General features: G+C 38.5%; 1 protein-coding gene across 3 annotated transcripts in view; it reads right to left on the minus strand.

Annotated features, from left to right (window-relative positions):
* Positions 1 to 10,018: 10,018 nt before the first annotated feature.
* The window catches only part of MUSK (muscle associated receptor tyrosine kinase), a 96,090-nt gene continuing 89,086 nt past the window's right edge, over positions 10,019 to 17,022 (minus strand). For all 3 annotated transcript variants that reach the window (XM_070459304.1, XM_070459303.1, XM_070459305.1), the window contains one exon: positions 10,019 to 15,981. In XM_070459304.1, the coding sequence (XP_070315405.1) occupies positions 15,299 to 15,981 (683 nt within the window). In that variant the 3' untranslated portion in view covers positions 10,019 to 15,298. The remainder of the gene's footprint in view (positions 15,982 to 17,022) is intronic.

A 17,022-nucleotide genomic window follows, 5' to 3' on the forward strand; every position in this document is an offset into this window, starting at 1 on the left:
TGTAAATGTGGAATATTCTTTCCAGAACCTGTGATTTGAAAGGGGAGGAGTGACAGCTACTTGCATAATGACAGGTATAATGATGAAGTTTATAAGAAAAAGTATCTCTTTCGAATCTTCTTAGAAGTTTTAATTAAGAAGGATCCCATAAGGAAGACACGTAAAGGTTGAGAAGTCATAATTATTTCTCTCTACTCTAATTTTGTTTTATATTCAGATAACATAATCTTTTAGAAGGCAAGGCAAACATCTAGACACACATACCTCTTTGTAAGAAATGCACTGGCAAAGACTTTAAAAATGCAAAAGAATTTTAACTTTATTGCTGTTTTAATAATTTTTTATTGAAGTATAGTTGACTTACAATGTTGTATTAGTTTCAGGTGTACAGCAAAGTGACTCGGTTACACATGCACATATATTATTTTTCAGATCATTTTCCCTTATATGTTACTACAGAATATTAGGTATAGGTCCCCGTGCTCTACAGTAGGTCCTTTTGGTTATCTGTTTTACATGTAGTAGTGTGTGTGTTGGAGAAGACTCTTGAGAGCCCCTTGGACTGCAAGGAGATCCAACCAGTTCATCCTAAAGGAGTTCAGTCCTGGGTGTTCATTGGAAGGACTGATGCTGAAGCTGAAACTCCAATATTTTGGCCACCTCATGCGAAGAGTTGACTCATCGGAAAAGACCCTGATGCTGTGAGGGATTGAGGGCAGGAGTAGAAGGGGATGACCGAGGATGAGATGGCTGGATGGCATCACCGACTCAATGGACATGAGTTTGAGTAAACTCCAGGAGTTGGTGATGGACAGGGAGGCCTGGTGTGCTGCGACTCATGGGGTCGCAAAGAGTCGGACACGACTGAGCGACTGAACTGAACTGAGTGTGTATATGTTAATCTCAAACTACTAGTTTATCCTTCCCTACCTTTCCCCTTCGGTAACCATAAGTTTGTTTTCTATGTCTGTGTGTCTATTTCTGTTTTGTAAATAAGTTAATATGCATCGTTCTTCTTGGATTCCACATATAAGCGATATCATATATTTGTCTTTCTCTGATGTACTTCACTTGATATCATAAGCTCTATGCCCATCCATGTTGGTGCAAATGGCATTCACTCTTTTTTTTTTATGGCTGAGTGGCAAAGACTTCATTAAAAAGCAGACCCTCTTAGCGTATGAGTCTTTCCTGCTGATGTAGATTCCAACCACATCTCAATGCTGTGATGACTCACGTGACTGAAAGTCACTGAGTGGCACCATTGTTTCTGTGTTGATCAGGACCCAAGCAAAAGTTTATATGTGCATATATCTTGATATCTGTGACACTTAAACTTGGGTGTCTGTGCTACTTAATTAGATCTAAAACAAGTAGAAGAGTGATGACCTGAAATACATTTGCTGTGAAGATTTGAATCCACAAGAAAGGGCAAATTGTCCCCACAATAAGGAAGATTTGGCTTAAAGTGGTGAAATGAGCACAGCATCAAGTTCGCCCCTCCCCAGTTCTCCTTGAGTGACAAATAGACCATGTTTAAAAAACAAAAAATGGGAACATGCACATCAGCACTATAAATCAGGAATGAGAAACAGCTCCCTGCAAAAAAAAAGAAAAACGGGTAAATGTCTGAACCTCAGCAGAAATGGGAGAGGGTATTGGAAGATACTGAAATGCTTTCTTGAGAAAAAGTGCCAAGGCTGCTGCAGCGCCTGGACACAAAGTGTGCTCTCGTTTCGGAGAGGCTCTGAGACTCCTTGGTATCAGAGGCAACAGCAAACTGTGAAGCACTTTTCACCTTTGATTGTAGATCATGCACAGAAGCAGGCCAGAGAGCCAGGCTCTGGGGGGATGAATTTGAAGCTCTCATCTATAATAGTTTGTTAGAAGTATGAGTATGAAACTGGGGAGAGGGGTTTGAGCTAGCGCTAAAAAATCTGGCGCATAGGTGGTATTTATAGTATGAGATTTACAGAACGAGATGACCGAATGTGATCGTTAAGGGAGACAACACATAGAAGAGGATCCACGCCAGGGACTGAACTATGGCCTGGCCCAATCTTAAGAGGCTGAGAGAAGGAATCAATGAATCAATGAATCAATGAAAAAGATTGAGAAGGAGTGAGCAAGTAATTCCTAAACTGCAACTATTCCAGAGAGGCTTCTTCTTTTTCTTCCCCCCATTTATTTTTATTAGTTGGAGGCTAATTACAATATTGTAGTGGATTTTTGTCATACATTGACATGAATCAGCCATGGACTTACATGTATTCCCCACCCTGATCCCCCCTCCCACCTCCCTCTCCACCCGATCCCTCTGGGTCTTCCCAGTGCACCAGGCCCGAGCACTTGTCTCATGCATCCAACCTGGGCTGGTGATCTGTTTCACCCTAGATAATATACATGTTTTGATGCTGTTCTCTTGAAACATCCCACTCTCGCCTTCTCTCACAGAGTCCAAATGTCTGTTCTGTACATCTGTGTCTCTTTTTCTGTTTTGCATATAGGGTTATCATTACCATCTTTCTAAATTCCATATATATGTGTTAGTATACTGTATTGGTCTTTATCTTTCTGGCTTACTTCACTCTGTATAATGGGCTCCAGTTTCAGCCATCTCATTAGAACTGATTCAAATGAATTCTTTTTAATGGCTGAGTAATATTCCATGATGTATATGTACCACAGCTTCCTCATCCATTCGTCTGCTGATGGGCATCTAGGTTGCTTCCATGTCCTGGCTATTATAAACAGTGCTGCGATGAACACTGGGGTGCACGTGTCTCTTTCAGATCTGGTTTCCTCGGTGTGTATGCCCAGAAGTGGGATTGCTGGGTCATATGGCAGTTCTATTTCCAGTTTTTTAAGGAATCTCCACACTGTTCTCCATAGTGGCTGTATTAGTTTGCATTCCCACCAACAGTGTAAGAGGGTTCCCTTTTCTCCACACCCTCTCCAGCATTTATTGCTTGTAGACTTTTGGATAGCAGCCATCCTGACTGGTGTGTAATGGTACCTCATTGTGGTTTTGATTTGCATTTCTCTGATAATGAGTGATGTTGAGCATCTTTTCATGTGTTTTTTAGCCATCTGTATGTCTTCTTTGGAGGATTGTCTGTTGAGTTCTTTGGCCCATTTTTTGATTGGGTCATTTATTTTTCTGGAATTGAGCTGCAGGAGTTGCTTGTATATTTTTGAGATTAATTCTTTGTCAGTTGCTTCATTTGCTATTATTTTCTCCCATTGTGAGGGCTATCTTTTTACCTTGCTTATAGTTTCCTTTGTTGTGCAGAAGCTTTTAATTTTAATTAAGTCCCATTTGTTTATTTTTGCTTTTATTTCCAATATTCTGGGAGGTGGGTCATAGAGGATCCTGCTGTGACTTATGTTGGAGAGTGTTTTGCCTATGTTCTCCTCTAGGAATTTTATAGTTTCTGGTCTTACGTTTAGATCTTTAATCCATTTTGAGTTTATTTTTGTGTTTGGTGTTAGAAAGTGTTCTAGTTTCATTCTTTTACAAGTGGTTGACCAGTTTTTCCAGCACCACTTGTTAAAAAGATTGTCTTTTCTCCATTGTATATTCTTGCCTCCTTTGTCAAAGATAAGGTATCCATAGGTGCGTGGATTTATCTCTAGGCTTTCTATTTTGTTCCATGATCTATTTCTGTCTTTGTGCCAGTACAGTACTGTGTTGATGACTGTGGCTTTGTAGTATAGTCTGAAGTCAGGCAGGTTGATTCCTCCAGTTCCATTCTTTTTTCTCAAGATTGCTTTGGCTATTTGAGGTTTTTTGTATTTCCATACAAATTGTGAAATTATTTGTTCTAGCTCTGTGAAAAATATCATTGGTAGCTTGATAGGGATTGCATTGAATCTATAGATTGCTTTGGGTTTAGTTCAGTTCAGTTGCTCAGTCATGTCTGACTCTTTGCAACCCCATGAATCGCAGCACGCCAGGCCTCCCTTTCCATTCCCAACTCCTGGAGTTTACTCAAACTCATGCCCATTGAGTTGGTGATGCCACCCAGCCATCTCATCCTCTGTTGCCCCCTTCTCCTCCTGCCCCCAATCCCTCCCAGCAGAAGGGATTCCAATGAATCCCTGAATTCCAGCAGGGTCTTTTCCAATGAGTCAACTCTTCGCATGAGGTGGCCAAAGTATTGGAGTTTCAGCTTCAGCATCAGTCCTTCCAATGAACACCCAGGGCTGATCTCTTTTAGGATGGACTGGTTGGATCTCCTTGCAGTCCAAGGGACTCTCAAGAGTCTTCTCCAACACCATAGTTCAAAAGCATCAATTTTTCGGCGCTCAGCTTTCCTCTTTGGGTAGTATACTCATTTTCACTATATTGATTCTTCCAACCCATGAACACGGTATATTTCTCCATCTGTTAGTGTCCTCTTTGACTTCTTTCACCAGTGTTTTATAGTTTTCTATATATAGGACCTTTGTTTCCTTAGGTAGATATATTCCTAAGTATTTTATTCTTTTTGTTGCAATGGTGAATGGAATTGTTTCCTTAATTTCTCTTTCTATTTTCTCATTATTAGTGTATAGGAATGCAAGGGATTTCTGTGTGTTGATTTTATATCCTGAAACTTTACTATATTCATTGATTAACTCTAATAATTTTCCGGTGGGGTCTTTAAGGTTTTATATGTAGAGGATCATGTCATCTGCAAACAGTGAGAGTTTTACTTCTTCTTTTCCAATCTGGATTCCTTTTATTTCTTTTTCTGCTCTGATTGCTGTGGCCAAACCTTCCAAACCTATGTTGAATAGTGGTGAGAGTGGGCACCCTTGTCTTGTTCCTGACTTTAGAGGAAATGCTTTCAATTTTTCACCATTGAGGATAATGTTTGCTGTGGGTTTGTCATATATAGCTTTTATTATATTGAGGTATGTTCCTTCTATTCTTGATTTATGGAGGGTTTTTACCATAAATGGATGTTGAATTTTGTCAAAGGCTTTCTCTGCATCTATTGAGATAATTGTATGGTTTTTACTTTTCAATTTGTTAATTTTTCATATTACATTGATTGATTTGTGGATATTGAAGAATCCTTGCACCCCTGGGATAAAGTCCACTTGGTCATGATGTATGATCTTTCTAATGTGTTGTTGGAAGAAATCTTAAAAATTAGGGCAGAACTAAATGCAAAAGAAACAATAGAGATCATAACAAAAATCAACAAAGCCAAAAGCTGGTTCTTTGAGAAGATAAATAAAATTGACAAACCATTAGCCAGACTCATCAAGAAACAAAGGGAGAAAAATCAAATCAATAAAATTAGAAATGAAAATGGAGAGATCACAACAGACAATACAGAAATACAAAGAATCATGAGAGACTACTATCAGCAACTATATGCCAATAAAATGGACAACTTGGAAGAAATGGACAAATTCTTAGAAAAGTACAACTTTCCAAAACTGAACAAGGAAGAAATAGAAAATCTTAACAGACCCAACACAAGCACAGAAATTAAAACTGTAATCAGAAATCTTCCAGCAAACAAAAACCCAGGACCAGACGTCTTCACAGCTGAATTCTACCAAAAATTTAGAGAGGAGCTAACACTTATCTTTCTCAAACTCTTCCAGAAAATTGCAGAAGAAGGTAAACTTCCAAACTCATTCTATGAGGCCACCATCGCCCTAATACCAAAACCTGACAAAGATGCCACAAAAAAAGAAAACTACAGGCCAATATCAGTGATGAACATAGATGCAAAAATCCTTAACAAAATTCTAGCAAACAGCATGTATCTTTTCAAATTATAGTTTTCTCCAGATACATGCTCAGGAGTAGGATTGCAGAATCATATAGTAACTCTATTTTTAGTTTTTAAAGGAACCTCCATATGTTTTCCATAGTGGCTGCACCAATTTACATTCCCATCAATAATGTGAGAGGGTTCCTTTTCTCCACATTCTCTCAAACATTTGTTAACTGTAGACTTTTTAATGATTGCCATTCTGACTAATGTGAGGTGGTACTTCATTGTACTTTTGATTTGCATTTCTCTGATAATTAGCAATGTTGAACATCTTTTCATGTGCCTGTTGGCCATCTGTATGTCTTCTTTGGAAAAATATCTTTTTAGGTGTTTTGCCCATTTTTTAAATTTTCCTTTTCATTGAGTTGTGTGAGCTGTGTGTATCGTTTAGAAATTAAACCATAGTCAGTTATATAATTGGCAAACATTTTCTCCCAGTCAGTAAGTTGTCACTTTGCTTTGTTTATGGTTTCCTTTGCTGTACAAAAGCTTGTAAGTTCAATTAGGTCCTGTTTGTTTATTTTTTATTTCATGTCTATTGTTCTGGGGAACTGATGTTTAGGTGTAGTTTTGAAAGTTATAATGATAAATAATTAAAATAAAAGCTTACTAACAACTCAGAAAATTGAGAGGTGTCTCAGTAAAAGTGCTCTAACCTCGTTTTTTTGTGAAGGGAGGTATTACATACCTTTTTTAATTGATTAATTTAGAAAGAGATTTAAGCATATGTGTTAGAATTGCGGCAGTCATTGTCAGCAGAACTGAAACTAGAAAGGGGTAAAGTAGTTTTTACTTGAGTTGGAACTAGAGATTTGGAAGAGGTGACTTTTCTTATTGGTATATTCTTAGGGGTGTTTAAAAGGCCCTGTGTTTGTATTGCCTTTATTAATAAGTAATCCTTATTTTTAATAAACTTATAAAGATCTAGAAGAAGAAACTCCTAAGTTTTGGAAACTATCATAATCAATGAAACTAAGCCATGATGTGTGGGGCCACCCAAGACAGATGGGTCATGGTAGAGAGTTCTGACAGAATGGGGTCCACTGAAGAAGGGAATGGAAAACCACTTCAGTATTCTTGTCTTGAAAACCCCATGAACAGTATGAAAAGGCGAAAAGGTAGGACACTGAAAGATGAACTCATCAGGTCAGTAGGTGCCCAATTTGCTACCGGAGATCAGTGGAGAAATAGCTCCAGAAAGAATGAAGGGATGGAGCCAAAGCAAAAACAACACCCAGTTGTGGATGTGACTGATGATAGAAGCAAGGTCTGATGCTGTGAAGAGCAATATTGCACAGGAACCTGAAATGTTAGGTTCATAAATCAAGGCAAATTGGAAGTGGTCAAACAGGTCAAACCATGGCAAGAGTGAACATCGACATTCTAGGAATCAGCAAACTAAAATGGACTGGAATGGGTGAATTTAACTCAGATGACCATTACATCTACTATTGTGGACAGGAATCCCTTAGAAGAAATGGACTAGCCATCATAGTCAACAAAAGAGTCCAAAATGCAGTACTTGGATGCAATCTCAAAAACAACAAAATGATCTCTGTTTATTTCCAAGGCAAACCATTCAATATCACATTAATCCAGTCTATGCCCCAAAGAGTAACGGTGAAGAAGCTGAAGTTGAATGGTTCTATGAAGATCTACAAAACCTTTTAGAACTAACACCAAAAAAAGATGTCCTTTTCATTATAGGGGACTGGAATGCAAAAGTAGGAACTCAAGAAACACCTGGGGTAACAGGCAAATTTGGCCTTGGTGAACAGAATGAAGGAGGGTAAAGACTAATAGAATTTTGCCAATAGAATCCACTGGTCATAGCAAACACCCTCTTCAAACAACACAAGAGAAGACTCTACACATGGATATCACTAGATGGCCAAAACCAAAATCAGATTGATTATATACTTTGCAGCCAAAGATGGAGAAGCTCTATACAGTCAGCAAAAACAAGACCAGGAGCTGACTGTGGCTCAGATCATGAACTCCTTATTGCCAAATTCAGACTTAAATTGAAGAAAGTGGGGAAAACCACTAGACCATTCAGGTATAACCTAAATCAAATCCCTTATGATTATACGGTGGAAGTGCAAAATAAATTTAAGGGACTAGATCTGATAGACAGAGTGCCTGATGAACTTTGTACAGAGGTTCATGACATTGTACAGGAGACAGGGATCAAGACCATCCCCAAGAAAAAGAAATGCAAAAAAGCAAAATGGCTGTCTCAGGAGGCCTTACAAATAGCTGTAAAAAGAAGAGAAGCAAAAAGCAAAGGAGAAAAGGAAAGATATACCCATTTGAATGCAGAGTTCCAAAGAATAGCAAGGAGAGATAAGAAAGTCTTCCTCAATGATCAGTGCAAAGAAATAGAGGGAAACAATAGAATGGGAAAGACTAGAGACTAGAGATACCAAGGGAACATTTCAGGCAAAGATGGGCTCAGTAAAGGAAAGAAATGGTATGGACCTGACAGAAGCAGAAGATATTAAGAATAGGTGGCAAAAATACACAGAAGAATTGTACAATAAAGATCTTCATGACCCAGATAATTATGATGGTGTGATCACTCACCTAGAGCCAGACATCCTGGAATGTGGAGTCAAGTGGGCCTCAGGAAGCATCAACATGAACAAAGTTAGTGGAGGTGATGGAATTCCAGTTGAGCTATTTCAAATCCTGAAAGATGATGCTGTGAAAGTGCTGCACTCAATATGCCAGCAAATTTGGAAAACTCAGCAGTGGCCACAGGACTGGAAAAGGTCAGTTTTCATTCCAATCCCAAAGAAAGGCAATGCCAAAGAATGCTCAAACTCCTGCACAATTGCACTCATCTCACACACTAGCAAAGTAATGCTCAAAATTCTCCAAGCCAGGCTTCAGCAATACGTGAACCGTGAACTTCCAGATGTCCAAGCTGGTTTTAGAAAAGGCAGAGGAACCAGAGATCAAATTGCCAACATCCGCTGGATCATCAAAAAAGTAAGAGTTCCAGAAAAACATCTATTTCTGCTGTATTGACTATGCCAAAGCCTTTGACTGTGTGGATCACAATAAACTGTGGAAAATTCTTAATGAGATGGGAATACCAGACCACCTGACCTGCCTCTTGAGAAATCTGTATGCAGGTCAGGAAGCAACAGTTAGAACTGGACATGGAACAACAGACTGGCTCCAAATAAGAAAAGGAGTATGTCAAGGCTATATATTGTCAGCCTGCTTATTTAACTTATATGCAGAGTACATCATGAGAAATGCTGGACTTGATGAAGCACAAGCTGGAATCAAGATTACTGGGAGAAATATCAATAACCTCAGATATGCAGATGAAACCACTCTTATGGCAGATAGTGAAGAAGAACTAAAGAGCCTCTTGATGAAAGTGAAAGAGAAGAGTGAAAAAGTTGGCTTAAAGCTTAACATTCAGAAAACTAAGATCATGGCATCCAGCCCCATCACTTCATGGCAAATAGGTGGGGAAACAATGGAAACAATGACAGACTTTATTTTCTTGGGCTCCAAAATCACTGTGGATGGTGACTGCAGCTGTGAAATTAAAAGACATTTGATCCTTGGAAGACAAGCTATGACAAACCTAGATAGCATATTAAAAAGCAGAGACATTACTTTGCCAGCAAAGGTCCGTCTATTCAAAGCTATGGTTTTTCCAGTAGTCATGTATGGGTATGAGAGTTGGACTATAAAGAAAGGTAAGCACCGAAGAATTGATGCTTTTGACCTGAGGTGTTGGAGAAGACTCTTGAGAGTCCCTTGCACTGCAAGGAGATCCAACCAGTCCATCCTAAAGGAGATCAGTCCTGGGTGTTTATTGGAAGGACTGATGTTGAAGCTGAAACTCCAATACTATGGCCACCTGATGCAAACAGCTGACTCATTTGAAGAGACCCCGATGTTGGGAAAGATTGAGGGCAGGAGGAGAAGGGGACGACAGAGGATGAGATGGTTGGATGTCATCACCGACTCAATGGACATTAGTTTGGGTGAACTCCAGGAGTTGATGATGGACTGGGAGGCCTGGTGTGCTGCGGTTCATGGGGTTGCAAAGAGTCAGACGTGACTGAGCAACTGAACTGAACTAAACTGAACTGATAATACTGATATGAAGCTCTAACAGAGAAAAAAATGATAAACTTTTAATTCCATTAATTTATTGATGCAAGTAAATGTTAATAAATCAGATTTGGTAGTAAATCAAAAGACTGATATGACACCCAAAGAGAGTTTATTCCCAGAACATAATAACATTATGTTTCAACATTAGAAAATCAATTGTTACATTTCTACATAGTAACAGATTAAGGAAAAAGCCACAGTCATCTCAATAGACTGAAAATTCAACATGACTTCCTGATTAATAAAATCTTTTACTATCTTAAAAGACAAATAGATGTGTCCATTTTTAACATGATAAAAGTGGTTGAAATATGTATGACAACATTTAATTCATTAATATATATAATATTTTTATAAAGTAGCAAGAAAGAAATCTACCCAATAGAAAAATAACAGTAGGAGGCAAATCACAGAGTAAATCAACTATCCTCAAAACACTGAGAAAATGTTCAATCTTATTTTACTTAAAGAAATGTAAGCATAAGTTACAAAAAAAAGAGAACAACTTCAACTATTATACTGGAAATTATTAAAATGCTCACACTCAGCATTGTTGCAATTGAAAGAAAAAGACTGTCATCTAGCTAGAAGATTGTATATTGATTGAAAGAAAAAGACTGTCATCTAGCTGGAAGATTGTATATTGATAATTCAGGAAGGTAGTTGGTCAGTGTACTAAAAGTATTGAAAGTATATCCTTTGATCTAAAAATTCTATTTATAGAAGATATATATAAAGAAATCACTTGAGCTGGATGCTCACAAAATTTAACTATAGGATTATAAAAATACTGTATTTTATAATGAAAAACAGAAATAAACTAAATGTCCAACCTTGGAATAATAGTTAAGTAAGCTGTAACTTCATATAACAGAATATTATTTCATCATCAGAAGTGATGTTACACATGAATATTTGTTGATATTGAAGTTGTGTGATACACTCTGATAAAAACAAAGCTTTAACCAATACAACAGTACGATCTTGTTTTCATTTAAAATGGTTATCTATCTCTTTATATCTCTCTCATCTACTCATCTATCTTCTTACCTACATGAAAAAGACTGCAATAATATTTATCATGAGTTAATGTTAGTTACCACTAATGGTGTTTTTCATTTTCTTTATTTGTATATTATTGCTTTTTTTTCAAAAAAATAAATATGCTTTTGCAATAATAAAGCAAATGCTATTTTAAAATAAAAGCTATGTACATATTTTTCTGTTTTGTGCAAAGTATAACAAAGGTTTACTATTTATTAATTAAATTGACTTACAAATCAATCAGAAGATGAACTATGCCATAGAAAAATGACTTATACATGATTCCCAAAATAAGAACTATAAAATGATCTAGAAACAAGGAAAATGCAATCTCATTAGTAATTTAAAAATAAAATAAAATGAGATCATCTTTATTTATCATCAAGTAGACAAAAGCCTTCTAAAAAACAGAGAATTAATTCTCTATGTATGACAGCATATGTTTAGGGCTATGACATCTCCTGTACAATGCAGAGATGGGAACAATGTTTCTAGAGAATATGACAACACATAACAAAAGCCTCAATTTTGTGTATGCCATTTGGCTGGGATATTCTCTTTCTCAGAATTTCTATAAGGAAATATTTATGGCATGTGCAAATGAGATGACCAACGCAGTATTGTTTGCAATAGTTAAAATTGGAAAAAACTCAAATGTTTTCAGTTCAAAAACCCAAATGTTTTAAAAACAGGAAAATAACTAAATTATGGTACATCCAAAGAAAGGAATATTATTCAGAAATTAAATTATACTCTTAGAAATACAGTGAATGACATAGAACAGGTTTATAATATCCTGCAGACTGGAAGGAGGGCCCCTTTCCTGCTCAATTGTGATACCAGCAAATGCATTCTTTGGCACTACGTGCAGTCCCTGGAACTCGTCATATTTAATATTCTGCCACTTAATATCACTTGCGGGTGCTTTACTGATGCTGGTCCTGTCTGTTGGTGACAACAGCCCTGTAAATGTCTCTCCTGATCTCTCTTTTTTAATTTATACACTGATTTTACAATGGAAAAAGAAATCTGTATTTACAAAAGAAAAAATACTGGTAAATACTGGGCCCTTGTCCCTGAGATACAGAACCTTGGGATGAGCACCAAGGAAATAAGACAGTGATCTTGACATAGCCTAAAAATGCATTTAGAGCTCACAAAATATACACATTCCATCAGTTGGATTTTTTTTTTATAAAATCAACAATGCTAAAATATACTTGTTATTCAGTGAAAAGAATTGGGTAGGAAATCAGTAGTAGAAGGGATATACTGTATGCTTTGAAACCAGATGCAAATTATAAATCACCCCCGCAGAGTCATCGAGCTTCAGTTGTTTCCTCTGGAATCATTAGAAGCACCTTGCCATGGTGACTGACAGTGCAACCTCTTGTCACAACCTAGGATCTGCTGCTCTGTGTGGTTAGGCCAGTTACACAACCTCTCTGTGCCTGTGTCCTCACCTAAAAAAGGGCATAATGATACTACCAACATCACAGGGGTGTTATGTTTTAAGTTAATACATTTACTTTAATTGAAATAAATATATATATTTAGAGGCCTTAGAATATACATGGTAAGTATTCAAGAAATGCTAGCTGATAGTATTACTGAGGTTTCTAGCTGCTATTTTAGTTTTCAGTTCCTTTAAATATTTAATAAAATTGGATGGGTTTTATAATAGTTACTTGCTTGTCCACTTATTCATTCACTATATTCGCCGATATATCTATGATTATTTTTGCTTTGAGATCTTGAGCACTAGCACCTAAAGGGCACACAGACAGAGAATCTGTGAGGTTGGGGAAGCCATGAGGAAGAGACAGGAAAGTAAGGGCAGTTACCCCGCAGTGGGGAGGGAAGCAAAGCCAGCTCGAAGTGACAGACAGCAGAACAGGCCGGTGGAAACCTGGCTCTTAAGGGAGACACGATCTCGGCTGCACCAGCCCCATGGCAGGTCCTCCAAGTAACTCTCACTACCCTGACTCTGCTTTTTTTCTTTGTTTCAAATTTATTTTTATTTATTTCATTTGGCTGTGCCATATCTCAGCTGCAGCAAGTAGGGTTTTTAATTATGGCATGTGGGATCTAGTGCCCTGACCAGGTATTGAACCTGAGGCCTCTGTATTAGGAGTTTGGAGTCTTAGCCACTGGACAAGCAGGGAAGTCCCCCTGCTTTTCAATAGAGTAGCTTTTCTGATTGGCCTGACTGCATGTCTTTCTTTTACAATAAAACTCTGTCAGCTGAGGAAAAAGATGTCTTTGAAGTTTTCAGAGCCTATATGACATACATGTGTCATGCCATGGATGTCTACAGGAAAGTTCCAGACTTGATGGTGGTCCACTCCAAGTTTTCTGCTTTGCTGGCCTCTTGACCTTCTGTTTTAGACTCATATTGCAACCTCATTCCTCATCTAGCTCTTTGGATGCCTGTCTCAAATCACTATTTGAATCTAAGGTACCTCTCAAGGTCTCAGTCCTAACTCCTGACATCTGAATTGTGAGTCAGCTTGTATTGTCATAGCCCATGGAATCTTATCTGGCCTGAAATGGGAGAAAGATGAGAGAAGAGATAGCAATAGAGTTTGAACAGTGGGTGGTCGCTTTGAAGGGGAGGTGGTGTGCACAGGAGGGTTTTAGAAAGTAAAACTGATAGAGTTTTCATGGGTGAAAGAGAGGGAAAACTGTGTTTTTGTCTTGGTTACCTGGAGTGACTGTGAACAAGGCATGGCAGATTTTCTAGCAAAGATGACAAAGTTGTGTGCAGGTGCAGTTGGAGATATCAGGCAGAGCCCTCTGGAGGACGGACCTGAAAGTAGCCAGAAAATCTACTTTCAAGAATTCAGACCGTTTCTCCACTGTCCTTACTACCCATTAGGTTGAATGAAAGTAAACTGCAAATAGAGTAGACTGCTATTTTCTCTTTCCCATTTATTTGCTTTTCAGGAGAATCTGTGTTATATAATATCAGGAAGAGATGCATATCATCCATGTTGGCTTCAGATAAAGATATATTGTGTGTACTCCACTGGGAAATCTTGTGTACCAAGAATCTGAGTTTCAGATGGTTTTGTTTTGTCTTGTTTTTTTCTTTTTAAGAATCATAAGATGTAACAAGACAGGTGAATAGTCATGCAGGAAGTTGGTGAATAGCCCTATATTAATCCTACTACCTATCAGATTGGTTTCTAGAAGGGAAAAAAAAGGTCAGAATGAACAAAAATAGTTTGAAATAACTCGGTCACAAGAGCATCTTGTGAATTCCCATGTTATAAACTGTGGAATAGTCTGTGGCAATAACATTAATGAATGACAACTCTGAAATGGGTAATTTCAAAAGTAGGTACAGAAGAAAACAGTAATAATGATATACTTTGCAAAAGGTATATATGTAACAGTCCACAATGTTACTTAGAAAATTATTATTTCTGCCAAGGTGTGTGTTGTATAGGTGAAATAAAAGGAAAAAATAGCTAAATAACCAAAAAGGAACCAAGTCCTAAATAAAGATGAGACAAAGAAAAAGATACCAATAAAATTTTCAAAAAAAAAGGTAAATAGACACAAAAGACATTTTCAGGAAAAAAAAAAAAACCTGTAAGAATAAAGTAAGCAGATTAAATTCATGACACGTGTGCACAAAGGAAAACTTCTGAAGAAGAAACAAAGAAAAAGAGAACTAAAAATCACAATAAGAATATAACCTTGCCGATTATCACTTTATTCCTTGGAAACCCTCTATCAATAAAGTAAACCACAACTTTGTCGAATACAAACAAATATAAAAGTGTGCATTAAACTCGAGAAAGAAATTGAGTAAGAAACCAACACCCATTTTTGGGTGCGGAGACAAGGAGCGGTTTTTCCTTCTTTGGAGTTTTCCGTGCTTGAGCTGAATTTCTTACGAGAAGAGACACTACTTTCCTAGTGGACAGGAATGAACTCTATGAAAAATGAAGCTCTCAACCACAGTTCATATTAAAATTTAATACAGCAGAGCCTTATTCTGCTGCCAGCTAACTCAGGGACTGAACAGGATGGCATTCTTTCCGGTACAATATGTAATACAAACTTTCCCCGTGAGGAAGGGTAGTTACCTCCGGTTATCTGACACGTTTTCTCGCCTGCCTTTCCCTTCACCCAATTTCCACCCACTCCAGGAGTTCTGCCCAGTCTTTCTTTCTTTTTTTCCGAGAAGCAAGCAGCATGGTACCCACGTCTGCTACTATTCTTTGCTATCTGGGTCTCCTGGGGGCTCAGGCATTGCACTCCTCTGGCTCCCAGAGTCTGAGAAGAGACTGGCGATCTCTCTTCGTGCACCTTGGACCTCAGACACCCCCACCGCCCTCCGCCCGCTCACACATGCGTTCCAGGATTCGGTGGATGCTGCTGAAACTGGGTCTGTCTGCAGGCACCTTGCTCCAACACAGACGCATGAGATTGTACAGTTCCAGCGGGCAGTCCTCGGGGCAGGAGAGGATGTTGCCATCCCGCACGTAGTAGATGACCTCCTCGTGGGCCATCCCGTAGTAGGGCTGCAGGCCGTAGGAGAAGATCTCCCAAAGGACCACCCCGTAGGCCCACACGTCAGACTCCGTGGTGTAGCGGTTGTAGAAGATGGACTCTGGGGGCATCCAACGGATGGGGATGGCATCGTTTTCATTGGCTTTGTAGTAGTCCGCCGAGTAGATGTTTCTAGAAAGGCCGAAGTCGGCGATTTTCACCACCATGTTCTCACCCACCAGGCAGTTCCTGGTGGCCAAATCGCGGTGGACGAATTTGCGCTCGGAGAGGTAGGCCATGCCTGCGGCCACCTGCCTGGCGATGCACAGCTGCTCCGCGCAGGAGAGGGGCGGGGGGCCGGGGCTGGAGGCCTGTGACCCGGGGGATAGGTCGCTGGGACTGAGGCCACGGCCGGGGTGCGGGGCCATGCTGCGGAGGAACTCATTTAGGTCCCCGTAGGCCATGTATTCAAAGAGCAAGCACATGGGCTTCCCCACCGCGCACACTCCTGCAACCAAAATAGGCCCCTTGTTAGAGGTGTGTTTCTAAAGTACACATTGGAACACATTGTGCAAAAGCAAATGACCGGATCAGAAGAAGTGGGGCCTTGGTTTTCTATTGACAGCATCATAGTCGAACCCTGACCCCCCCTTTCTTTGTGTAAACAGCTACTTCTCTTTTAAGATTCAGTTGATTTATCCCTCCTCTGAGGGGGCCTCTGTCCTGACCTTTCCTGGATCAGATTTTCCTTCCATCATTCTTTATCCTTAATCCTGCATCCTACCTACCAGCCTGTTATAATTATCCATTCAGCTGAGGCTTCTCCCCCCAACATTTTAGCCCTTTAAAAATAGAGATTATGTCTTAAGACTTCTTTCAATTCCACATGCCTACCACGTTTCTGGTGAGCAAGTAGTCCATAAATATTAAGCAAATGAATTTATGAATGGATGTTTGCTTTGAGTATGTAATACAATTGCTCTTTTTTTCTGCTTCCTCTCTGAAGGATAATAAGGAAACTTATTTTGTGAAATTTTAAAAAGAGGAGAAAAACAGTCAAAGATCTTAGATGAAATATTCCAGTTACTGCAGTTAACCATTTAGGTAAATTTACAAACGTTTATTTTCCAGAAAGAAAAAAAAAAGTTAATATAAGTAGAACCTTGGATTTAGTACCAGAAAGGCATTTGTTGATAATAAAATTTTTCTGTATTTGAGAGGGAAACTGGACAACTTGAAATATTAGATCAGATGGTCACAATTTCACACCAGCATAAAAATAGCTTATTAACTCCATTATTTTTTCAGGCAAAAATTAGAAGTCTCTGTTCAACAAGCAAAGGAAATGAGAATACTATTATCTTGGCTTGCTTCTTTTGGGGTTAGCTTTTAATTCTAGGGACTTCAGCAATTGGTATATTTATATGAACTATATAAAATAAATGAACAATTAAAATATAAAATTGGTAAAAGAAAGTTAATGAAGTGACAAAACATTTCTCTGAGAAAATTTTTAAAACTCCAATTTTTTGAACTTAAGTGATTTAAG

The sequence above is a fragment of the Odocoileus virginianus genome, chromosome 31 (genome assembly GCF_023699985.2).
Source record: "Odocoileus virginianus isolate 20LAN1187 ecotype Illinois chromosome 31, Ovbor_1.2, whole genome shotgun sequence".
In the NCBI taxonomy this organism is placed as follows: Eukaryota; Metazoa; Chordata; class Mammalia; order Artiodactyla; family Cervidae; genus Odocoileus; species Odocoileus virginianus.